This window comes from Anopheles stephensi, chromosome 2 (genome assembly GCF_013141755.1).
Source record: "Anopheles stephensi strain Indian chromosome 2, UCI_ANSTEP_V1.0, whole genome shotgun sequence".
In the NCBI taxonomy this organism is placed as follows: domain Eukaryota; kingdom Metazoa; phylum Arthropoda; class Insecta; order Diptera; family Culicidae; genus Anopheles; species Anopheles stephensi.
In genome coordinates this window covers 61368094-61392187 of record NC_050202.1, presented here as the reverse complement: position 1 = coordinate 61392187, position 24094 = coordinate 61368094, and the positions used below count along the sequence as shown (strand labels likewise).

Here is a 24094-nt window from a genome sequence, read left to right as displayed (position 1 = left end):
GAGTACGGGATTCACGTAAGCTCACGTTTTCTGGCTAGCCCCACAATTATACACCGGCGGGAGGTGTATTTGCGCACGTGTTCAGACCAGTGGTAGACTAGCTAGTCAAGGAAGTAAAGGGGGGCTTCCAACACCCAGTTTTCCAGTTAGGGCAGGATAGCTCCCGTAAGAAAAAAAAAACGAGCAGAATTGTTGGGGAAAAGTTTCTTCAGTTTCAGTTCAATTCACCGGTGTTCACCTTTTGTTTTCTAGCGACCACCACCACCGCTTGAGACACTTTTTTTTATTGCCCCAACGTGCGCGATGCCGGAGCGGCCGAAGAGGCCCTAGCACCAGGACACAAAAAGTGTATTTGTTTTCCCTTACAGTCGTGGTCGGTTTTTTTTTCGGTTGGTTTTAAAATATGTAACACACTGCACGAAAATGATTTCTTTATGTAACGTGTCGTTCCCGCGGGGGTTCTCAATGGATGAATCGGTCCTTTCTTTTTTGCTTTAATGCCCCACGAACAACAAGGTTGCAAGGTTTTCCCACTGCGAAAGAGCTGCTCTACTGTGAAGTGATGTGTATTTTTAGTTAGTAAAAGCTAACAATAAGTTACTATAAGTTGGCAGCCCACATGGAATGCTTCGTGTTGTAGGTTACGCTACAAGCGTATTGTTTTGTGGAGAAATATAAACTAAATACCACTAAACGGGGGGTTTGCCTTTGCAAGCTAGGAACACACATTGTTTTATAAATTCTGTATTTACTCGTTGGTTTCGCTCGCGACAGGAACACACGATAGAATGATTGTGGAACAAAACCGAATTGTTGCCTTCCATCTTGTCCGAGTGACCAACTGAAGTAATACAAGCACGGAACACTAAAAAACTACAGCCCCCTGTTGTTGGCCTTTGGATGGCTTCAGCAAGCCTCGCTAAAGCCTCGCGGGGGAAACCTTACCGAGGATGCGTGTGTCGTCGTGCTAATCCTGCCGTCGTCCTTATGCGAGGAAACACTTCAAATCGAAGTGGCGGTGGGGCCAAACCGCCCCTACCACCATCACCATTAGACGATCGAATTTTAAGGTTCCCCAGGCGGCCACAACATACTACCTTCCACTTAGAAAAACCGTCCCGAGCCCTTTAGGGACCGACTTGGACTCGTACGTCCCAACACACACACACACACAGTCATTCTATCGCGCTATCCCTGTGGGAAGGTAGTACTCCCCAAACATTCAACGGTCGTCCAGACCAGCTATTAGACATAGTGGTTGAGCCCCAGACCCACACAAAACTCTCACCGTTGGGCCGTTACGCTGGCAGACGGTTCCAAGCATCCGTGCAAAAAGCTTGTGTGTTCTTCGGGCGCTTCTGGCGGTGAAAGTGGGAAAAACAGTTGGCAGACTGACTGACTGACTTGTGGAGGAAAAAATAAGCAAGTGTACGCTACAGTTGCCGGGCTGCGCATCCATCTTAAGCGGCCACTGAGATTGAGTGAGTGTTGTGGTTGGTCCTATGCAGTGGTTTCTGGTGTACTTTGCGATAGCTCTGCTGCTAGCGTTCCTGTATCGGTGGTGGGTCGGTAAACCAGTGCTTCCCATCCAAAGGTAGATCCTGCTGCGTGTGTCTCGTATGGTTCTAGAAAGAATTCTGTGCCGTTTGTTACGTGTCCTGTGAATTAGCTTTTAATTCTCTTCGTCAAGAAACATTCTGCTTTAATGTCTAATGTAATGCAGCCAGAGGTTACTCTCCTTTCGCTGGCCCAATAATCAATCTCGCCACGCTATCGGCCTGTTTCGAGTCGTTTAGAATACCCCCCAGTGTCCTATCAATTTCAATAAGGTTCGTTTTCATGGGAAAGGGCGAAAAACTACAACCCCGATCCCCATTCAAACGGAAAACGCAACTGATCCAGGTCAGTGTCCTGGTGAAGAGTACAGTACGCGCGTCTTGTTGCTGCTTCCACATACGGCTCCAAACTACATGCTCTGTTTCCGTGTGTTACATGCTTGCTCTCCGAACCGAACACCTCAACCCCCCCCCCCTCCCGCCCCAAACACGTACAAGGAATCCCCCAAAAGCGGCGGCGAACCATCCACTGGGTCAGACGGTGGAAGGGAGAGATAAATAACACATAACAACGTTCAAGCGCGATGTTGGCGGGCCTATTGATCATATCTGCAACAATAATGTACCCCGGAGTGTGTTGAGGGAAACCGAGCGGGAAGGAGGTGGGGTCGGTGTGGCAGGGTCGTCGGGTGTTGGTTGGTTTTGCGCGCTGTAACATAACCTCACTAAACACACACTCGAAACAAGATCGATTGGAAAAGTGTTTTCCGTCTGCGTTCAATCTGCGCTTCGTGCGCCCTCTCCCCAGAGAACAATCCCGCCCCCATCACCCCCCATCGAAACATTCAACGAAATCTATTTTCGGACCGGGAGGTTTCTAGTTCACCAAGTGCTGGACGGCTGAAGAGCCCCTGACCAGCATATTGTACCAGCTGTATATGTGTGTAGAAGTTTTGTATTTCTTGTTGTTTTGCATTAAGTACATCGAGATCGACTGGTGGCGATAGTGAAGGAACAACCTTCCGCGTCCGTGTTCCGAAACAACGAGGAAGTAACGTCGGTAGACAAAGTGCTAGATGGAGAGCGGTTACGACTACATTTCATGATACGAAATCGGTCAGCTTCCGTATCCTGGCAGCCTCGGTAAGGTCTAGCGGTTGAGTATCCCTCGAACAGCCGATGCCAAGCCGATGGCAAGAACACGAACCGATGGGAAGAAAGTAATCGTTTGATCTGTAAGATGGCCTGTGCCCTCTCCAAAAACGTGTCCGACGATGGAGATGGGATAGGATGGCTCAATACTTGGATACGCTTTGATCCAGCCAGTGCTGCTTACCCACTAAATCGATGTTCTTCTCCCACTGCCTCCCTCCCCCGATGTTGGATCTGATTATCTGTGCTCTCCATTGGATGTGGAGGCCGTAAACCACCACTTGACTTGTCTCAGAAGGCGCGTCTTGTGGCATCTTGATTTGGTACGTGTGTGTGTGTGTTTTATTTCTTTTTTCAAACCTTCTCTTTAATCTTGATGCTCCTGGCAGAAGATTCTGTGTTTAAAGGTTTGGGCGATGCGCCTCCACGTCAAACACGTTACGATCGCTGGGTTTAGATTTTTCCATTAGCGACACCCGTGCGATTGTGAGCTGATTCGGTCGTCGATTGACATTTTCCATCACTCGTTCTCGGTGTGCTCGGTGACGGAGATGGAAGTCAGTGTAAGTAATCGAATAACTCTTCCTGCTGCTGCTGCCGCTGTCCTTGAACTTCGCATCTCCCTATCTCCGGGAAACGCGAGGGTTAACATTATTTCTCTGTTTATTGAATTGTGTGGCACTCTCCTTCACACTCCGGACCCGGGTCTGGATGGATGCTTCCTGTGCACAACCGGCAGCAGCAGCATCCGGTCGACGATCAAAGTGGTCGTTAAATGGCGACCGATGTGTTTGGCTTGACACACCAAATAAGTGTTAATAGTGTGGAGCCTATTTATAGACGCGAAGGATTATCCTAACTGTACGTAAACCGTTCGAAACGAGGGAATTGGGGCTTTCGGTTGGCGACCAGTTAAAGCAGTTCCCTTTGATGTGTTACCCTTTCGCTCGAAAGATGCCTCCCAACCCGCTGGGACCAATGGTGAATAATTGATGGCGAATCTACGTCCACATCAAATCTAGGGCAATGGGTGTAGCGTGCAGCACTGGTGCTCGGTGCTGAGGAATTGGATGACCTTGGGTGGAGTTAGCTCGACATACCTAGTCAAACGAGCCGGTATAATGCTACCAAATCTCTTAACTAATGTTCCAATGAATTCGGAGACCCGTTCCAATATTCCTCACCGGTAGTTTACAGGCTTACATTTGTGTTACAACAACACATAATACACTTACTTGGTGCCTTGAGAACCGCCAACAAAAAATCGCACCCTATATCGCTCACTTTGGCTCCTTAATCTCTGTTCCGCCGATAATAGCAGTCAATACCGTGCTACAGCAGCCTGATTGATCAGCTGCTAATTGAACAAACAAACAGGTAATTGCAAATCGGAGCTAGAGCTGAGATTTATCCCCTTCCGAGCACAACGCTTTCGGAGCTTGTGGCCCCAAAAGTCGAGTCGAAGTTGCACTAGCAGCGCTAGATAAATTAAGACACTTTGCCACGACCATTGGGCCCATAATTGCGCCCCGGGGTTGCCATTTGCTCAAGATATTACGTCGCCGTGTGTTAGCGTATGTACCAGGGTGTGTGTACCACTGCTTCCCATTTCTGGAACGAGAATGTCGAGCTTAACTGCCATGGCGGCACGTGCCCGTTTTGGTGCCATCGGCTAGGGGCCGGTTTCTAGAGCCGCGAACAGAACAGTGTATGATTGAAGCACCTTTTTCCATTCTCGCTATTATAGTGCGCACCTCATGGGCATGTGCCATGTACTACTGTCCAATCGAACTCGCGGCGTGACCGTGTGCCGCCGCGGATGCCTTTATCCCTCCTCCAATCAATGTGTGTGCTGCGCACACGCGCTCGCGTCCACCCGTGCTAACGCTTAATTTAATAAATGTTGTTTGATTTATTTAATTACTACACTTGCGACGAATGGCTCCGTGTGTGTGTGTGTGTGTGTGTGTGTGTGTGTGTGTGTGGTTTCGCGGGTAATGGCAAAGGCGCCACACGAGCCGCTTTACAGCCAATGGCCCTTTGTCGCGTGCTTTACAGCAAAAGCTCGTTACAAGTAGAAATACCCGTAGGAAGAGGATATTGCAAGAAATTGAATTACGCTTCTATTTTCCTTTCGTTTCGTCTTCTATCCTACCACACCGCTTCACCACAGTGTGTTCACAGGCAGCTGGCATTCTAATACCGACTTTCCCATTGGGCGTCTTTCTTTTGCAGATAAAAAAAGATCTTCTCCAAAACCACCATCATCTTCGCTTCGTCCGCTTGTTTGAGTGCGCCACCGGAGTCGGTCACGATCAGTCGGCTTACTACCATCACCGCTAGCACGCGACCGGCAGGATGACGAAGAAGTTTGAGTTCAACTGGCAGATCCCGGTGCCGGAACCGCTCCTCACCGGATGCGTGTTCGATCGCTGGACGGAGGAGAAGGACAACAACGAGCTGGAACCGAACTGCACGTTTAAGGTGGACGAGTACGGGTTCTTCATCTACTGGAAAAGCGAAGGCCGGGTAAGTACGGGGTCACACTCTAATCGCGTTCCCCGCGGCTCTACTAAATTCGTTTGGTTTTTCTTCACACGCGCAACTGGAAACCTGAAACGGAACGCGACAGGAAGGTGACGTTATTGAGTTATGTCAAGTGAGCGATATCAGAGCGGGCGGAATGCCGAAGGTAAGCACGACTGCATTCCACGCATTCAGGATGTGCATCCGTTGTTTTTGTTTTGCTGCCCATACTACTTGCTCCGACGGGAATGCAATTTTACGACGGAGATGATGAAGGCATAGATAATTGACAGGACTTTACATTGGTTCGCATTTTACACTCCTGCCACAGCGAAGGCACACAAATGGACAAATGGAGTGGGAAATTGTGTTAACGCAAAAGGATATAAAAATGCGGACAAGACCACGGACAGGAAACGCTTTGTTACGGTGTATCATAAAGCGAAGATCACCACGACGATAGCACTAAAATGGTTATGCTTGAGGCCGAGGATACATTCAAGATCGACCCCTTTTTGTGTTATAATTCGATTTTGTTCATAATTGGACTTTTTCAATGTAAAAAAGTAATTTTCATTATATTAATAAGCTAGCATGGGGAGTAACTTAAGTCTAGGGAACCCAGAACCTGCTACCCGAGACTTCTTGAGATTGACAAGTCGAAGTTGATTCTTTTAGATTTGGAAAATGCGTCCTCAAACATGACCATCCCACTTGGACGTAACCGAACGACGTGGTGAATATCATAAGCTACAGCGATAACGGGGCGATCCAGTGGCAGAGGCGATAACGGCGCCGGTCTTCACGGTAGAATCGGAGATCAAATCCCAGGGCCAATCTAGACCACTCCTCCGTACGCAGGACTAACTTCACAGACCAAGAAAGAAGAAGAAGATACAAATGTCCCCTATTGGTTGATGGAGCTAAATTTGCCAAAATAATGACTTTTAAATTGGTTAGACCGATTTCCTTTGCCACCATATGATCGGTTTTACAGTAATTGATTAAACTTACCACCTGTTCACCTGTTGAGCACGCTGTTATATAAATACAATTCAACTTTCCACAATTTCACGCTACCTGCGAAGGCGACAACCGACAGCTATTACCCAACCGGAGAGAACCTAATCGACCGACTCCCGGCTACCGGATTAACGCGCAAAGCACGTGCAACGTCAACCACGCAAAACCCGCAGCAGCCTCAAATAACGTTGTGCGCGATTAACCGTTGTTTCGCTACCACAACGTGACCTCGGGGCAAAACTCGGGCGGCAACGCGAATTCATTAATTGCCGTTCACTTTGGAAAACTGAGCCGTTTGCAATCGGTGAAAGTTCAGAGAAAAACCTCGTGCACTCGCCACCGTCGTGTTGTTCTACTGGTCACAGGGGGTTCTATCGCTCCATTTCCTGTTTATGTGTTTCCCACTGCGTTCCCACTGCTCGGGGTGGAAGTGAGGGTTAAGCGGGGAAAATACATTGCAAGTGCAACCAATTCCCCCGCTGCATTGGGAAGAAATTGAACCGGAAAACCCGGGGCAACAACGTGGCACTAGTCGATTGCGTTAAGGTAGATCTCTTGCTCGATGGGTAATGGGTGCTCAGGGAAAATAATATTTCCCTGAATGCTGATCAACCCAGCCAGCCCCATTTCCGTTTCGCGAATGGCGCGTGTTGCTTGTTGGGTTGAATTTTGCTCGGCACAGGTAAAGGAGAGTGGAAGTATTTATACGGGGTGGTAAGCATTTGCCATCGAATGCGGCACTTGTTGCGGGTGATTTGTATAAAGTTTTTGATGCGAGCTATACCGATCGATGGAAAGCAATTGTGTGGCTTCGAGATGTGAATTTCTCGTAACTCCTTTTATTTTTAAAATAAATCAAAAACAGCATTGAATTTGAAATATTTGATTTGCGACTTGCTTATGTCAATTTATCACTTAATTTCTACTCTTTCTACTTTCCACCTCAAACGTTCTCTATCTTCTTCAATGTGTAATTAGCATCTTTCGTTAAAAAGTTGCCACTTTCATCTCATCATTTTCGTACCATTAGGGGATCCTAAGCATCACAAGAGATGCAACATTCCTTTACTTTTCTTTACCCTTCAATTGTTTACCATCCTGGCGTCCTATTATGCTACAATTATAACAACAACAACAAAACTGTCCATTTGCTTTCAAAAGACTAAACTTAACGAAACACCACATCAACACCTGGCGCGCCTTGTAGTATTCCTGCCGGGTGTGTACTCCTTCAGGGTTCTACTCGTGAACGCCTTTCATCTCGGTCCCATTAGAAAAAGGACCGTTTCGTGCTTAATGCCTGTGAGTCTTTTCGGTGTCTCGTTTACTTTCACCGGAAGAGTGCTCACGCTTCTTCCTAGCAAAAACACACACATTCATACATTCATTAATGCATAAGTGCGAATCACGTATGGGGGGGGAGAGCAGAACCCGCTTCTTTTAGTTGCTCTTCTATTCTACAAAGTTGGAAGCTTTCATTTGCAGTCATACCTGGGTTTTTATTGTCTCTTGTATTCTATGTTAAAATTAGTTAAACAACGATTTTTGTGTGATTTTTGTGATTAGAAAAACAACAAAAAACGGAACCCCTTAATCCTACCGACAAGCGATACTACTTTGTGATTATGCTTTAACAACTCCCCCCGCCCTCTCCGAGAATGTTGTGAATGGACGGTTCGGTAATCGTTTCGCTATTCCAACCCCCCCTGTTTTTCTTCCCGCAGGACATGAAGCTGTACAATCAACTGTGCAACAAGCACGGCGAAAATGTGGAGGAAAAATCTCTGACCATCTGTTCCGGCACGGACTACATCAACATCAACTATCAGCATGTCGTCTGCCCGGACGCAGCAACGGCCAAGGTAAGCAGGCAGGCAAACGCCAAACTCATCACGTTCTCCCGACATCTTCGCACAACCGAGACGACGACATGCCGGCTGGTGCGCCGATGCTGGTGTGTGTGTGTGTGTGTGGTGTTATGGTTCGTTTTGACAATCAGCCAACATAACACACCTGGACGACAGCGCACAAGGAAAGCAGCAACGGTGACTGGGTGACTGGCCGGCAACCTGACTCTGCATGACTCGTATAGTATCGTTCGAATTGGAGCCGTACCGTTCGTTCGTTGCTAACGTCCTTTTTTGCTACCTGTTGCTAGCAAACACTCGTCTGCACGCTTGTTAGCCTCAAGCACCGGATCGGAAGCTGGATTGGTGCAAATTCCGTAATTATTGGTTCGCCTTACGGGGTTGTGTGACATACGGAGCGCGCATATCCGTGGCGGGGGATGGTTCCGAAGGAAGGGACCCGATTGCTTCACGCTTCACACTACTACTACTACTACCGGCCGGAGCATCATGCGGTCGATTGCGTTTACCACTCACACGGGCGCTCCAGTGCGCTTTAAAGCTGCACCGTGTCGAATCGAATGTACATTAATTAAACGCAATTTACGTTGACGCCACCGGAATCTGGGGAGATGCGAAGGATGTTTTTGCCTTTTCGAAGCGCTCATTAGGGGCACACCGGTTTAACACAACAAAGCGACCACTAGCGACCACCACAGTCAACTCTAGTAGGCCCCAAGCAATGACGTTTGGGGGAGATGTCCAGCGGAAGGAAGGACATTTGCTGTGCTGGATGAAGACATGCTTTATTTGAACATATCCTTAAAACAACTAGCACTAGCCTGCGTAGAAAGGACCATCTTCCGTATGATAAGTTTGTTGTTACCGTGTCATGGCTGCCGCGTGCCATCATCAATGCCCGTACATGTACGTACGACGCTAAGCTATTATTAATATCCAGTGGCAGATAATTTGCTCAGTCAACCGGTGATCAAACCCGGCTCCAAGCTTCAGTTCCATCCTCACATGACGCTACAGGCTTACGCTCAGTATTGATGGCGGCGTTCTTTATCCTTCCGCGTGGAGGCATCACCAACCGTGTAATCGACCTCGCATGAACTCTGCCTGAGGGCAATCGTAGCGTGAACGACGAATCCTTCCGGCAGAGGGAAGATGAAGCGAGGAATCATCTGCCATCTGATGGGATGGCTTTCGACTGTCGTCAATAGTCAACTGTCAACGGCTGGAAATTATCTTTCCGAGTCCGCTTTGTGGACGGATTGAACGTGCCTCTCTTAGTTTCTTCTTGCTGTTCGCTTAGTTGTGCTTGTGTCCGTGTTTTGTTCTGTCAGAACTGATAAGCGCTGAACATTGTTGCAGCTCTAGCCGTGTTGAAAACAATTTTGGACAGAGGTTATTGATCTCCAAACTCGTAAGGACGAGTAATGATAAATTCTGTTACACAAGCACAAGGAACCTTACTATTTGAAAGGTTGTTCACAAAATTTGACATCCTCACACCAAAACGGCTCACTGACACGGCACGCTGTAATGGAACACGATTAATTGAGACATTATGCGTTCGAGCCGAAACGAACGTAGAAACCGTAGAGTTTTGCCCAATTTCAGAGATCTGCTAACGTATGACAGAATGTTAATCAGAGCACATCCCGCACGTGCTCTCCGTTCTACTTGAAGGATATGAAGATGAAGTTTAAATTAGATTCCGCATCGGGGCGAGTGTGCGTGTTCAATCATACCGTCAAATGATCGAATTTCATTTAACACGGCGTTTTTCTAAAACAATTCCTACAGTTACCATCTCTTGCAGAGGTGCATCTTCCTAATAATACGCTCTCTTTTATCTCACACCTTTACTTCCGGGCAGATCTGGGTGGATGGTTTGCGCAAAATCACCCACAACGGCAAGGCCAACAATTTTTGCCCAATGACAGCACTCAAAAAGCAGTAAGTGTCAGACCGCTGCGTTACACTTGCATGCTCTGGCGTTAAGATTTTTCTTCCACCATGTTTTCCACTTGCTTTATAACTTCGCTTCCTGTGACATTAACTTCAACCTGCATGGGTCACACATACATCTCGCTGTCTTATACACTGTGTTTTATTCTATGTTTTCTACTTCTTACGGTGTTTGTTATGCATGACTTATGGTAAAGTGGGTTATTCCGTGTGTGTGTGTTTTGTTAATTCATAAGCTTTCTCAAACTAACCTCTAACCTTTCGGCGCTGTAAGTTTTATTTTTCTTTGACGTACCTTCGACTGGGGTAATGATTTGTTTTTTGTCATCGTAATACATCGATAACATTTTACGTAGCATTTGTAAATGATTTAAATTTTGCTCCGACAAACACCCTCTGGCCGATGTAACGCCTATCCGCAGCCGTATCAAAAAGCAAAAGGGCACAAACAAACGAATGGCTAATAAATCATCCGCTGGTTGCTGCAGCTAGCTCGCACTCTTCTAGCTTCTCCTGCCTGCCTGGACACAATCGTTCGTGGGAAATGTGTCATCATCCCGCGGGGAAGGGGTGTGTGTGTGTGTGTGTCTAAGTTTCCCTTGGAGAGTCACTCACGAAACAATAGAACAGCATCGACTGGTGGTCAGCTCGTCACCCGCGAGACGACAAATCGTCTGTGTCCGTCCGTGAGAACGCTACCAGTGGACAGAAGCAGTAGTTTAAAACCTAATCCCACAATCACCGATCACAACATCAGTCAAACAGCAAAAAGAAAAACAGGCAGCAGGAAGTGGGCTGTAAATTAAATTGTGTTTCAACTCCCTGTGCGAGAGAAGACACTACAGCCCGGATCGGGAAACTCTCCGTTTTGCTTTGGATCGTATCGTAACGTGGTGGAGAGCTTTTTTGCATCACATTTTCTTCCCAAGTACTGGTTTATGTTTGCTATCTGCGCTGTTTCGTAACTGTTCGGTCCCATCGGTAGGGCAGAATGTACTATCGCTATCCAAAGCTGTAATAACATTGGCAATATCAACAAGCCGACACCTGTCCTATCGCGTTGAGTGGTGTGAATGCAATGCGCGACAAAGTGCGACGGTTAGTTTTGGTATGTTGAGAGAGTTGCTAATTTACACATAACCAATTTTGATCGTAACGTACAATCGATACGCTTTCCACCAGCTCGTAATCGTAGCGGAATCTCGTTCTAATTATCTTTATGACACCAACGTTTCCGGAACGTTGGATTGCGGATGATCCATGGTGGAAAGGGGCATGAATGGGAAACATTTAAAGCCCTTTGCTTGGTGCGCTTTCTCTCTGTCGTCCGCCAGATGGATTGAGCTGAGAAAGAAGGAATCCAAAAATAACTATCGATAATAGCAGAACACCAAGCATTGTCCTGATTTATCCAGCTCACCCGGGGGGTGTAATTCGGGAAAACCGATACTAATGATCATTTAGATGCTCAGCTATAGAAATGAAAATCAAGCTTTAATTTTCTGTTCAATTTGTTTTTTACCGTCAATTCCTTTCCGTGTGTCAGCTATGGCAGCAGGGTCTTCGCGATATTACTCACAACATTAAAATGAACAACGTGTGCCCCAGGACTAACCTGATGAAGCAGTAAGTGGAAAGCCGCCGCCGATCAGCCAAAGCCAGCATTTTTCTTCACCCCTGCCCCAATTCGTTATCGCGCTCGTTCGTTCACGGAGATTGTCCTGTGTCCTGTAGTGTCTCAGTAGTGTTACTGTGCTAGAACGTTGTTGCGTTGACAAGTTGGTATCGCAAATTATCGCCTAAATGTATGGTGGCAACATCTCGTAAGTGGCCGTTATATATTTCATGAAGTGCCAGGGTATTGATTTTGCCTTAAATTCAAACTGCATACACAATCCTCCATTAGCAATCATAATCGCGAAACGTTTCTCCGCTGGAAAAAGGGGAGAACATTAGGCGGCCGTTTCCGTCCCCGGTGTGTCGCACCGGTAAACGCACAACAGCTGATGGTAAATAATTTAAGCCTGGTGTGGAGGTTGGACGGATCAACCTACCGGGAGGGAGAGAGAGAGAGAGAGACCAAAGAAAGTGTGGATCCTCAACAATCATGCAAATGAGGCAAATTGAGTTTCAAGCAGATGATATACTCGACCGGACATGCTTCAATCATCATCATCGCCGTCCTCGTCGCGATGCTTTCCCTCGGATTGACCACACGCTGCTGCTACCCATGAAGTCGATATTGCTCGATTAATCCCACTCCGTCCGTTCGGCATCACAGAGAGACACGCCGTCGATGGTGATGATGATAGCTCCGACCGCAACCGCGCCCTTTTCACATTCAGCCCCATTCAGTAACGAAAGCTAATTGAATTGGCACCTTTCTTCAATGTGCAAACGCGGAACGATCATAACCACACTGCTGCTGCTGCTGCTCCCTTCGCAAGCTTGAAAGGTGTAGATGGGAATCGAATTAAATTATCCGCCTCACTTCACTGTGTGTGCGTGCGCGCGTGTGTGTGTGTGTGTATTCATTTAAACGTCGCTCGACTACAAGCTAGAAGGGCACATACGAGTGATGGAGCTGCAACGCCACCAGGCGCCTCCATTAAACATCCAAAACACGTGTTGTTGAACATAATCTTGCTGCGCGAAGTGTGTAGTACCGGACGGAACGGAAACTAACGATCTCAGTTTTGCAATCTACCTAGCCACACACTTAAGAGTGCTCAATTACGGATAATAATGCAAAAACACACACACACACACACAGGGAAAAGAAGCGGGGGCACAGCATATGGCACAAGGGAGACATGTGTGCCTGCTCTGATTACACACCGCACCTTCCAGGCCACCAACTGCGCCTCACGGCTGCGCTGCTCTCTGCCTTGCTTGCACTTAAAATATTTACACATGAAAATACTGGAGTGTTTTCTCGCTTTCCCCCTGGTTGTGTCGGTTGCTGCATGTGCAGGCCGATGATGCAGCGTGGTGGTGGTTATTGCAGGTGTAAATTGATCGAGGAACTGATCGAATACGGTTGCCCTTTACGCCACCATTGTTCTTTTTCTGCTCGTGGTGGTATCGTCGACATCGCCCATTGATGGAGCTGTATTATCACCTGTCTTATCGTTAGCAGGGAGATAGTTTATGATTTGCTAAATATGTTCATAGCTAGTTTAAAATAAATTCACTTCGGATGGTTTTCGAAAACAAAACTACAATAGATAGTTTCTGCCTTAGCCATATTAGGATAAGCAAAGGTCCACCGATTGAGATTTGCTACAGCTGGGAAACGCACGGCCCTTTACTATGAACATATTAAAAAAAATATTTTTAATACTACAATTTGTATTTAATATTATTACTAAAAATGTTTAATATTCGCTTATAAATGATTAAAATAATTAAGGATTCAGGTAACATTTCCCCAACCACACAGACACCATTTTAACTATCGGTCAAGCGACCAAATTTCATCGTGACTGTATAATTTCCAAACAATTAATTACACACAGCCGCCGGTAGCATGAGAGTCACAGTGTAAAGTATATCCCCTAATTAACTGTTCCCTGCCAACGTCCTTATTAAAGTGCAAGATAGTTATTAGAGTAGTATTTTTGATGCTAAGCTAACCCACCATCATCCGCCACAGACAATGTCCTTGAAATGCTGTAGATACATAGTTTTGTACAACCATTAAAATCATTATTGTTTGTTGCCATGCTTTTGCCTATCAGGGACACGCTTTAATTGTGCCTCGCGTTAGATAAGATAGCTTCGGTGGCTTCCTTCACTAATATTTTCTATGTTTCCATCGCATGAGTTAAGCTGTTGCTACTAATCATTTGCCCTATTAGTAGTACAATCAAATTTTTTTCATTATGTTTGACAAACACAATATCTATTCTTTACCTTACCCTCCCGTGTAACTGCTCTGTCCCGCCTACGTCTTCAGTTGGATGAGATTGGGCTTTCTAGTCGATCCGCGTGGAAAAGTGCCGGTCAAGGTGGTTGCTCGAACATTCGCCTCCGGTAAGAAATCGTCGTTTGAATTTCCTGTTTTTTGTTTTTGTTTTTTTTTCACTCATTTTTCTATATCAACAGGCAAAACGGAGAAACTAGTCTATCAGATTCTTTCCGATCTGGGTCTGCCGAGTGGCAAGAACGACGTGATCGAGAAGGCTGACTTTACGTTCGAAAAGTTCTACGAACTGTACCACAAGATCTGTCCCCGTAACGACATCGAAGAACTGTTCCGGTCCATGTAAGTCAGCGCACTCGCTGGAAGGGTCGTCTGAAACATGAATATGCTCACTACTTTGCCCTCTCCCTCTCTCTCTCTCTCTCTCTCTCTCTCGCTCCAACAGCACGCAGGGCAAAGCGAATGCCATCAATCTGGATCAATTTATCAACTTTCTGAATGAAAAGCAGCGCGATCCCCGGCTGAACGAGATCCTCTACCCGTTGTACGATGAAAAGCGAGCGCTCGAGATTATTACCACGTACGAGCAGAACGATGAAGCACGGGAAGCGAGTAAGTAAGACGGGTGGGTCCCGGCCCCCGGCCCAGATAAGGAGGGGGGGCACACGATACTAATGATGGTTCGCTTCTGCTCCAACCAGAAACACTCACCAAGGACGGCCTGATTCGGTACCTCATGTCGGACGAGAACGCGCCCGTCTTTCTCGACCGGCTCGACATCTACATGGATATGGATCAACCGCTGTCGCACTACTACATCAACTCGTCCCACAACACGTACCTGTCCGGCCGCCAGTTTGGCGGCAAAAGCTCGGTCGAGATGTACCGGCAGACGCTGCTGGCCGGCTGTCGGTGCGTCGAGCTGGACTGTTGGGATGGTAAGGGCGAGGACGAGGAACCGATCATCACGCACGGCATGGCCATGTGCACCGATATCCTGTTCAAGGATGTGATCTACGCGCTGCGCGATACCGCGTTCGTCACCTCCGACTATCCGGTGATCCTGTCGTTCGAAAACCATTGCTGTAAATCGCAACAGTACAAGCTGGCCAAGTACTGCGACGAGATTCTGGGTGATCTGCTGCTGAAGGAACCGATTCAGGACTTTCCGCTGGAACCGGGCGCAGTGCTTCCACCACCGTCCGCCCTCAAGCGCAAGATCCTCATCAAAAACAAGCGCCTAAAGCCGGAGGTGGAAAAGAAGGAGCTCGAGCTGTTCCTGCAGGGCGAGTTCGTGATTGAGGACGAGGACAAGGAGGACGCGAGTGCGGTACCGGTCGATGCGACCAAGATTGCAGAACTAGCGGCGCCGGCGGCGGCCGCCGTTGCACCGGTGGCAGCCGCAGCCGCCTCGCAGGACGGTGGCGAAGAGGCGCCCCCGATCCAGTACACCGGCTCCACGACCAACGTCCACCCGTGGCTGTCCTCGATGGTGAACTACGCGCAGCCGGTCAAATTCCAGACGTTCGACTACGCGGAGAAGAAAAACGTCCACCACAACATGTCGTCGTTCGCGGAGACGACCGGTATGAATCTGCTAAAGTCGCAGGCGATCGAGTTCGTCAACTACAACAAGCGGCAGATGTCGCGCATCTACCCGAAGGGCACACGGGCCGATTCGTCCAACTACATGCCGCAGGTGTTCTGGAATGCGGGCTGTCAGATGGTGTCGCTCAACTTCCAAACATCCGACCTGCCGATGCAGCTCAATCAGGGCAAGTTCGAGTACAATGGCAACTGTGGCTATCTGCTGAAGCCGGATTTCATGCGCCGAGCGGACCGTAGCTTCGACCCGTTCGCGGACGCCCCGGTCGATGGGGTGATTGCGGCGTCCTGCGCGGTGCAGGTGATTGCCGGCCAGTTCCTTTCGGACAAGAAGGTGGGCACGTACGTGGAGGTGGACATGTACGGCTTACCGTCGGACACGGTGCGCAAGGAGTTCCGTACGCGCATGGTCCCGGCCAACGGGCTGAACCCGGTGTACAACGAGGAACCGTTCCTGTTCCGCAAGGTAGTGCTGCCCGATCTGGCCGTGCTGCGGTTCGGTGTGTACGACGAGAACGGTAAGCTGCTCGGGCAGCGCATCCTGCCGCTGGACGGTTTGCAGGGCGGGTACCGGCACATCTCGCTCCGCACGGAGGCCAACTTCCCGATGTCGCTGCCCATGCTGTTCTGTAACATTGAGCTGAAGATCTACGTGCCGGACGGGTTCGAAGATTTCATGGATGCGCTGTCGGATCCGCGCGCGTTCATGGGTGCGGCGAAGGAGCGTTCCGACAACATGAAGGCGATGGGTATCGAGGAGACGGGCAAGAAGGAGAAGGAAGATCAGGCCCGCAAGGAGGAGCAGCGCGTAACGGAACCACCGCTCGTGTTCGACCCGATCACGGTCGATTCGTTGCGGCAGGAGAAGGGCTTCCAGAAGACGGCCAAAAAGCAGCAGAAGGAGCTGGACGCGGTGAAGAAGAAGCACGCGAAGGAGCGGGCCGGCGTGCAGAAGCAGCAGAACGCGGCGATCGAGCGGCTGATCAAGGGCAAAAGCAAGGACGAGATCAAGGCCGATCCGGCGGTACGCAAGCTCATCCAGGAGCAGAACACCCAGTGGACGGAGATGGCCGAGCGGCACAAGAAGGAGGAATGGGAACTGCTGAAGCAGCAGCTCGCCGATCAGCAGGACATTCTGCGCAAGCTGATGGAAACAACGCAGGCCGCGCAGATGAAGCAGCTCGAGGCGAAACACGAGCGCGAGATTAAGGAGCTGAACAGCCGCCAGGCAAAGATCTCGGTCGAAACGTCCAAGGAGGTCGCGAACGACAAAACGCTCAAGACCAAGGGCGAGAAGGATCGGCGGCTGCGCGAGAAGAAGCAGAACAACATCAAGCGGTTCATGGACGAGAAAAAGGTGTGTGTGTGTGCCTGGTCTCGTTGATGGGTCCTGCAAAACCGTACACCTTCCTCTCTCTTTCTCCCTTTTTGCAGACTGCCACCATCAAGCAGAATCGGGAGAAGGAAAAGCTGAAAGTGACCCACGACAAGCAGCTGGAGGAGTTGGCGAACGATGTGCAAAAGGTAGCGTTGTGTCCGGGCGGCGGCGGTCTAGTGAGCGGTGTGCGGGAGATCGTTACGATCGAAACGGTCGTGTAGAGTCGTGTCCCCGGGTTCGGACGCGTCCGCCGAACCATCTCACATACCCACATACCCTGTCTGTCTGACCTTAATCTTTCGGAACCATCTTGCCTGTTGTCTTGCCTTGCCTGTGTTTGTGCCTGTCTTCTCACCCACTCGCTCCTTCCTCCCTTCTCCTGTCCGTTCCTACTTGATCCTCACACATCCATAACGTCATCGGCGTACTACGCTCCGACTCTGTGATCTTCGTTCTAGTGAAGTGTAGCCAACTGGCGCAATCAGTAATATAATATTGTACACACACACACATACAAACATACCCATACACACACTTACAAAGTATCGTTGTGATAAGCATATAAGCGTTGTGATGCGCAGCGAAGCAATCCCGCAGCACCATCAGCTTTAACAACGGCCGCCGTTGCAGCAACAGCAGTAGTAATTCTAGTAGCCAGCCCGTAGTAGTGACTTAGTTTAGTGCATGTGTGTGTGTGTATGTGTGTTGAGGTCAGCGCATACCACTACCCCACCTGGCGCACTGTGGCCAACAACCACCGTTCTAGTCTTCCCCCCAAATCCTGCTCAGGCTACTTCACGCTGCTAGCTTCACAAAAATTTCGGCCCATCTAGTAGGTCCATTTTATTTTACATTACTTTTTCGGTAAAGGAGTAGCAAAGGCTCAAAAATTGCTGTTCCATGCACTGCAAGCTTGTACGCAAGCTTTCGTGGAAGTGCACAGTGAAATGAGAACATGACGAGATAGAACAAAATGTTTTAATTTGAACTCACAAGTAAGTTTTGTATATAAATTATGTAAATCATGCTCATTTGGCGTTGTGAAGTGTAGAAATAGTTTTTATATAATTTTCTATAAATTTTAAGTTCAAATGATTTTTATTTATTTTTATTTATTTAAAGTGTGACGGCTAGTCGCCGTATAGTCTCAAATGATTTTTTTAACGAATTTTTGATCAAGTTATCTATACAAATTATTTTTTTAATTACTAAAAATTACTATTTCATCTAGTTTTTGGATCATTTTGGCAAGTTTATGAACCATTTATTTATTTTAATTTAATGCTAGTTTATAAACTATTTATTTTAAACAAGTTTAAAAAAATATATTTCAAACATCAAAAAAGTTTATGATAAAATTTCGAATGAATACTTTATGAAGCTTTCACGAAATAATTTTATTACTTTATTACTTTTATGTCCTATATACTCATGCACACATTTCACCGTGAACTTCCACCACACAACTTGTATGCACGCCCCATGCAGCTTGTGGGCCGATTCTACTCCTTTACCTCCTTTTTTCTTTTGTTTTGCTTCTTTTTTGTGCACCACCTTTCGTTTCGTTTTATTGTTAAGTAATAGTACACCCTGTCACCTGTGTTTTGTTTTGTTAGCTTTTTTATTTTTTATAGTTTTTTTTCTCTTATTTCTTTTCCTCTCTTTTACATCGTACCTGTTCTGCTAATGTGTTTATTAATTTAAATTTCCTTTCTTTATCTCCGTTTTTCGGTTGACGCCCTCTTTACCATTTTCTTTCTATGTTACTCCCGCCCGACATCAACCGTGCGTGTGTGTGTGTGTGTGCGCGCACTTTAAACAAAATCGCGGTAAACTTGCACCACCCACCGGTATTGTATTAGCTGTCGGCTAACGGCTGTAAGCTTATTAGTAGCGGCAGTAGCACTAGCATTAATGTCGATCAAAAGTCAACCGGCGCAGACAGCAACGCATCCATACCGGCGGTGGTAACGGCGGCGCCCGTCCCATTTCGTAGCTTCTCCACCATTCCACCACCGTCCGCGCAGCATCTGATCCGATTGAACACGATCGAGGAAGCGAGAAAGCGCGAGGAAGCGAAACAATCCGACTGTCCCTGCATTTGTTCGTGACGACTGTTGGTGTGTGTGTGTGTGTGCGTGTGAAAATGTATCACCACCACCAGTTTCCTTCGGTCCACGACCACCACCATCACCACCGGCCACAAACCCGCGGGTGCGGTGGCCCGTCCCCGCTGTGGAGTGCCAACGTGCTCTGGTTCTCGAGGAAGAAGCTTTACGCGTGTAGTGCCAAATGCAAAAGAAAAGTATTATTTAGTAAATGTAAGCTATGGTTTATTGTACTTTTGTTTTGTTTTTATGTTTATTTAAAAAACATTCTTAATCAATATCGTTTATAGTATGTTTGATTGCTTTACTTCTTTACTGCTGATCGAATGCGCATCATCATGCAATTATTATTGTTTGTTTCGTTTGTCCTGCTGTAGCTTCTATTGTTTCCAAAAATCAAAATCTTATTATATTCCTTGCACCTGTTGCACATTATAGAGATTAAATTTACTGCTCTGCCACTTCTGGTAAAGGAAAGGCCACACATTTCTAACAAACTGACGAACAAACTTCCCTTTAAAAGATAATGAAACAATAGTGAAGCAATCCGTTTTCAGCTAACTTTTTCACTTAGATGTACTAACACAGTGCGTGTTCTGCTAACAACGTTTAACGTCTGTCTTTTTCCTTCCAACCTCTCGAACACAGCTCATCGAAATGTACAAAGTGGACGAGGAGGAATATAAGCTGGCATCGAAGTATGAATTTTTCGCCTAAAAACCTTGCACACCTCGACAAGAGCAGGGCAACAGGACGCTGCAAAAACTACCGCCCAGACAAACACAAAAACCCCAAGCACGCCCCACACGCCTCTCGTGGTGGACCTTCATACCGTGGATTGAAAGGAAGTGGGGCAAGGAGGCCTCAAAGGAACAACCGAAACACAGCGATAGAAATTGTACACCCTAGTAGACGTATATATATATACACACACACACATATTCATTATAAATCTAAAGAGGGCGAGAGGGAGAGAGAGAGATATGCAGACAGACGTAATTGGTGAACTAGAGTGGGAACAAAAAATTGAAACGTACCAGGCGCCTCCATCGATGTTTCGGTCCGTTTGCATATTATCGCACGTTGCGTGCGTCTCTTATGTTATGTGTGTGCGTTTTTTTATCTCTTTAATTTTTTTTAAAACGTTTTCCCCCACCCCGCTATCTATTATGTTTTATTAGCTTTACGTTGTTACATTTCCTGTCGGTTTGGGGTTTTCTCCAGCTGCAAGTGATCACCTATCCTTTAAACCATGTCAATTGAAGCCAACGGCGTGTCGTGGGTTGTTTTTGTTTCGTTTTAACTTCCGCTCCCCCCCCTCCCCCCCCCCCTTTTATGCATGCAAAGCTCTTGCCATCTGCGCCGGCTGTAGGGGTGGCCCAAAACCAAGCGGGAAACCCGTTGTATTAGAATAATATACAGGGTAAACGGTAATTAATAAGGCAAAACATCCCGCAACAAAACCAAACAGAACGTTTTTATCTGGATAGCAATGTTACTACCACCACCACACTACTATTATGATTACTACTACTACACCGTTTATATCAAAAGTACACGCGCGGCGGTGTGTTTAAAAAAATCGATGCGATTCTAATGGTCCAATACTGTTGCAATCTGAATGAGCGCGTGCATGCGTGCGTGTGTGTGTGTGTGTAGTGCGGCAAACATTAAGCCTAATATTGCAAAAGGGAATACACATAAATATATATAGAGAGAAGAATACTAGAAGAAGTAAATCGTAGTGATAAAGTACAGAACAGTCCTGTTCTGTGCGTATGTGTGCGTGTGTGTTTGTGTGTGCGTGCGTGTATGTGTGGGTACTATTAATTACATATAAAAAAAAACCCCACTTAAGAGTTAAGCAAATCACAGCAAGACAAAATTACCACAAAAAAAAACCAACAAAACCAAATCGCCAGTAACCAAACTGATCTGCTGCTATGTGTGTATCGTTTCTTTCCATTTTTACGATAAGTAAGAGGGCTAGCAAAAGTGGTTTTTCTCCGGGGGAGAAAATAAGAAGATTTTGCCCGAGAAGGTTTAAAGAAAGATGGAAAAAGACGACAAAAAATGAAAACCGAACAAAATAAGAAAGCAAAACTGTGGATGAAAGTAAGGCTGGCTAGAGCTAGCAAAATCGGCAACGGTAATCTTAGGGCAATAATATTAATTATGGCGCAAGCAACCAAAAAACCAAAAGTGATGAGAGAATGCAAATGATACCAAATGAGAACCCACTCTAACACACACGCACACACACACACACTTACACTAACATACACCATACTTCATTGGCTGTATCTGTTTTTTTTTTCTTTTCGTTTGTGAAATATGCACGAGAAGACGACGAGGTAATGTTTTATCACTTTTCTCGATTAGATCGTGCGATCGTGTGTGTGTGTGTGTCGGGGAAGGATTAGATCATATATATCTTTAATTGCTGTTCACTCACTTAAGAGTGAGGGGGGGAGAGAAAGCAGCAACAATGTTAGAAGAAGAAGAAATGATTCAAGGAAAACAATCCTAGAACAACAACCTCTCTCTCTCTCTCTCTCTCTCTCTCTCTCTCTCTCTCCTCCACCACCCGTTTGTATCTGTAGATTCTTGTAGTCTTAACCAACGAATGAGAGTCATACTTAGTGCCTACTTCGAATGCAGCTACCGAACGGCTGCGATCGTAACCTTGCTTTCTCCCATCCTCTTACGGGAAGTGGGCGGAAATCGATCGATCGTCGCTGGTGGTTGCAGCTCGAATTCGTGTCCTTCCGTCACAATCACACACACACACACGCACACACGCACACAGTTAGTTCACGCCAAACCACACGCGCGCACACACGTCCACTCATATGCGCACACGCGCTCTATTGTTTTATCACTAAAGAGGGGAAAGGAAAGGAGAACCCAACCTGCGCAAGAACAGAATGCGCCGAAAACACGGTCTAGTCGTTTACGTTTTAAGAGTATGGTTATTATATATCGTAAGAGCAAACAAACAAACGGGGGGATGGGGACACGCATATACACACACATATAAACTGGAAAAGCAAAAAGTGGCGACAAGAGGAAACAAAAAGGAACAAAAAAGGGGGGGGGGGGGGAGGGGGGCGATTAAAGCTGTGCTAGTATGAATATATTTATATCATTCCGAAGTAAAACACAACAATGCCGAAAGTGGCAAATGAGCGAACAGCAAGCGAAAATGCGCGAAGCGAACAGCACGAAAAGGCATGAAGAAGGTGGTACGACGTGTGTGTGTGTGTCGTCGGGTGAGTCTTTTGTTAAGTTTTCAATGTTAGCCACAGAGAGAGAGAGAGGCAGAGAAAAGAAGAGTAGTGAACAATACATACATATAACAACACCGACATACGAATTATGGCGAACCCCACCTCATCCACCCCTCTTCACGTCCGTTTTCCCATGTTCCGTTTCGCCTGTCCCCGTGTTTAACGTAACGTCATTCTCCTTAGTCTGTGTGTGTGTGTGTGCAAAACACACCACCTGCCTGCTGTTCGTTTCCCCTTCCCCTGGTATTTGTCAATATAGAGGTAATTGTAATTATTACACCAGAAGAAGAGATCAAGAAACAGCAACTGCTAGAACAACAAACAAACAGAACAGTAATATGTATCATTAATAAAAATGAACTCTATTACGATAGCGAAACGCAGTTAGTTTGGGCACGTTGAGTTACCCTCGTGACGAAGGTAACTCTCTCAAGATCACTCTACTTTGAGCACTCTATTAGCCGAAGCTTATTAGAGTGATTTCCGAACCCGATCCCGATTGAGTCACCCTCGCACCATAAACCAACAGTGAAGCACACCACGTTTGTCGCATCTAACATATTCTTTTATTAATTATTCCATGTTCTTTTTTTCTCTGAATTTAAGTTCAATTGTTTGGCTAAAGTCTGAGTAAAGATCCCTCCCCCCAGCTCACGGGCACTCACTTTGCGCTACTGAGTTACTCAAAGGGTTGTCTTTAACAGACTTTTTACTGTTATTACTTACTTATTTTGTATTTATTATTATAATAATTTATTTTAATCAGATGCGAAATGCGAATGCCCTTAGCTGGGGGGGGGGGGGAGGTCATTATTCAGACATAAGCCAAATTGTGTAACCTTACCTGGGATGTCGCTCTGACCAACTCAGCCTTCCGTACGCTGCTCACCCTTCGACGGTATTTCTTCACTTTGAATGGACGCTAAAATAAATGGAAATAGGAACAAAAAAGGGCTAAAGTCTGAATAGATGCCCCCCCACTAACGAACACTCATTTTTGCAACTGAGTTACCTTAAATTTAGGTAAAAGTTAAATAAAAATGTGAGAAATCGTTGGAATAATTATTTATAATAATTAAAAATAATAAATAAATTATAAATAATTGAATACTTACAGTAAAAAGTCTGAAAAATATACCCTTTTAGGTAACTCAGTTGCAAAAATGAGAGTCCGTGAGTGGGGGGGCAGCTATTCAGACTTTAGCCCAAAAAAGAACCAGTCTTCTTAGTAGTTGGAAGGAAGATGTATCTAACAATGTCCAATAGCGTGGCGTACCTTTCCGATATTGTTCAACATGTTTCTCACCATTACTCATGGTTTCAGGCGTCTTTCCGGCGCTATTATCCGTACGCGACTGAAAACTCGATTGACAACAGCGTGGACTGTGTGCATGAGGGTAGGCGTTTTAGGTTTGCACGCATATGAAAATCCAACCACAACCGACGTTAGAACGAGCGGAAACGATTGTATTGGGAGAGGTCATTATTAAATCTTTGGCTTTCGTCACCTGGGTAGTGTATCTGCAAGCTTTCGTTGATTCTTTTTTTGTTGTTGTTGCTCTGTTTCATTTTGTAATAATAAATGGGGCCTATTTGTTAGACACTAGTTCGAGAGAAATCTCTTAAGTTATTGTCACAAACAGTCTTTAGAAAAAAAAAACCTGTAAAAGATACACTTTTGCGTAACTCACTTGTAAAAATGAG

The 24094-nt window shown here is 46.5% G+C and overlaps 1 protein-coding gene across 2 annotated transcripts; it reads left to right on the top strand.

The window, feature by feature from the left end:
- The first annotated feature begins 1220 nt into the window (after positions 1 to 1220).
- On the top strand, positions 1221 to 22769 carry LOC118506570 (1-phosphatidylinositol 4,5-bisphosphate phosphodiesterase). Of its 2 annotated transcripts, none has more exons than XM_036043910.1 (12): positions 1221 to 1481; positions 4944 to 5237; positions 5341 to 5400; positions 7982 to 8119; positions 9993 to 10072; positions 14043 to 14119; positions 14192 to 14351; positions 14455 to 14621; positions 14711 to 16971; positions 17049 to 17138; positions 18855 to 19313; positions 19749 to 22769. In XM_036043910.1, exons 2-11 carry the CDS (start codon positions 5067 to 5069, stop codon positions 19101 to 19103), a joined length of 3453 nt encoding a protein of 1150 aa, XP_035899803.1. In that variant the 5' UTR covers positions 1221 to 1481; positions 4944 to 5066; the 3' UTR covers positions 19104 to 19313; positions 19749 to 22769. The 2 variants fall into 2 exon arrangements, with proteins under 2 accessions (XP_035899803.1, XP_035899804.1); XM_036043911.1 differs by having other exon boundaries at positions 1221 to 1594.
- Positions 22770 to 24094: the final 1325 nt, after the last annotated feature.

Bases quoted from the DNA above. Each gene is read 5' to 3' on its own strand.
- LOC118506570 (XM_036043910.1), top strand. From the start codon at position 5,067: ATGACGAAGAAGTTTGAGTTCAACTGGCAGATCCCGGTGCCGGAACCG. The intron at 14,120-14,191 runs GTAAGAAATCGT...CTATATCAACAG, and splicing joins TGCTCGAACATTCGCCTCCG to GCAAAACGGAGAAACTAGTC. The intron at 14,622-14,710 runs GTAAGTAAGACG...TGCTCCAACCAG, and splicing joins CGATGAAGCACGGGAAGCGA to AAACACTCACCAAGGACGGC.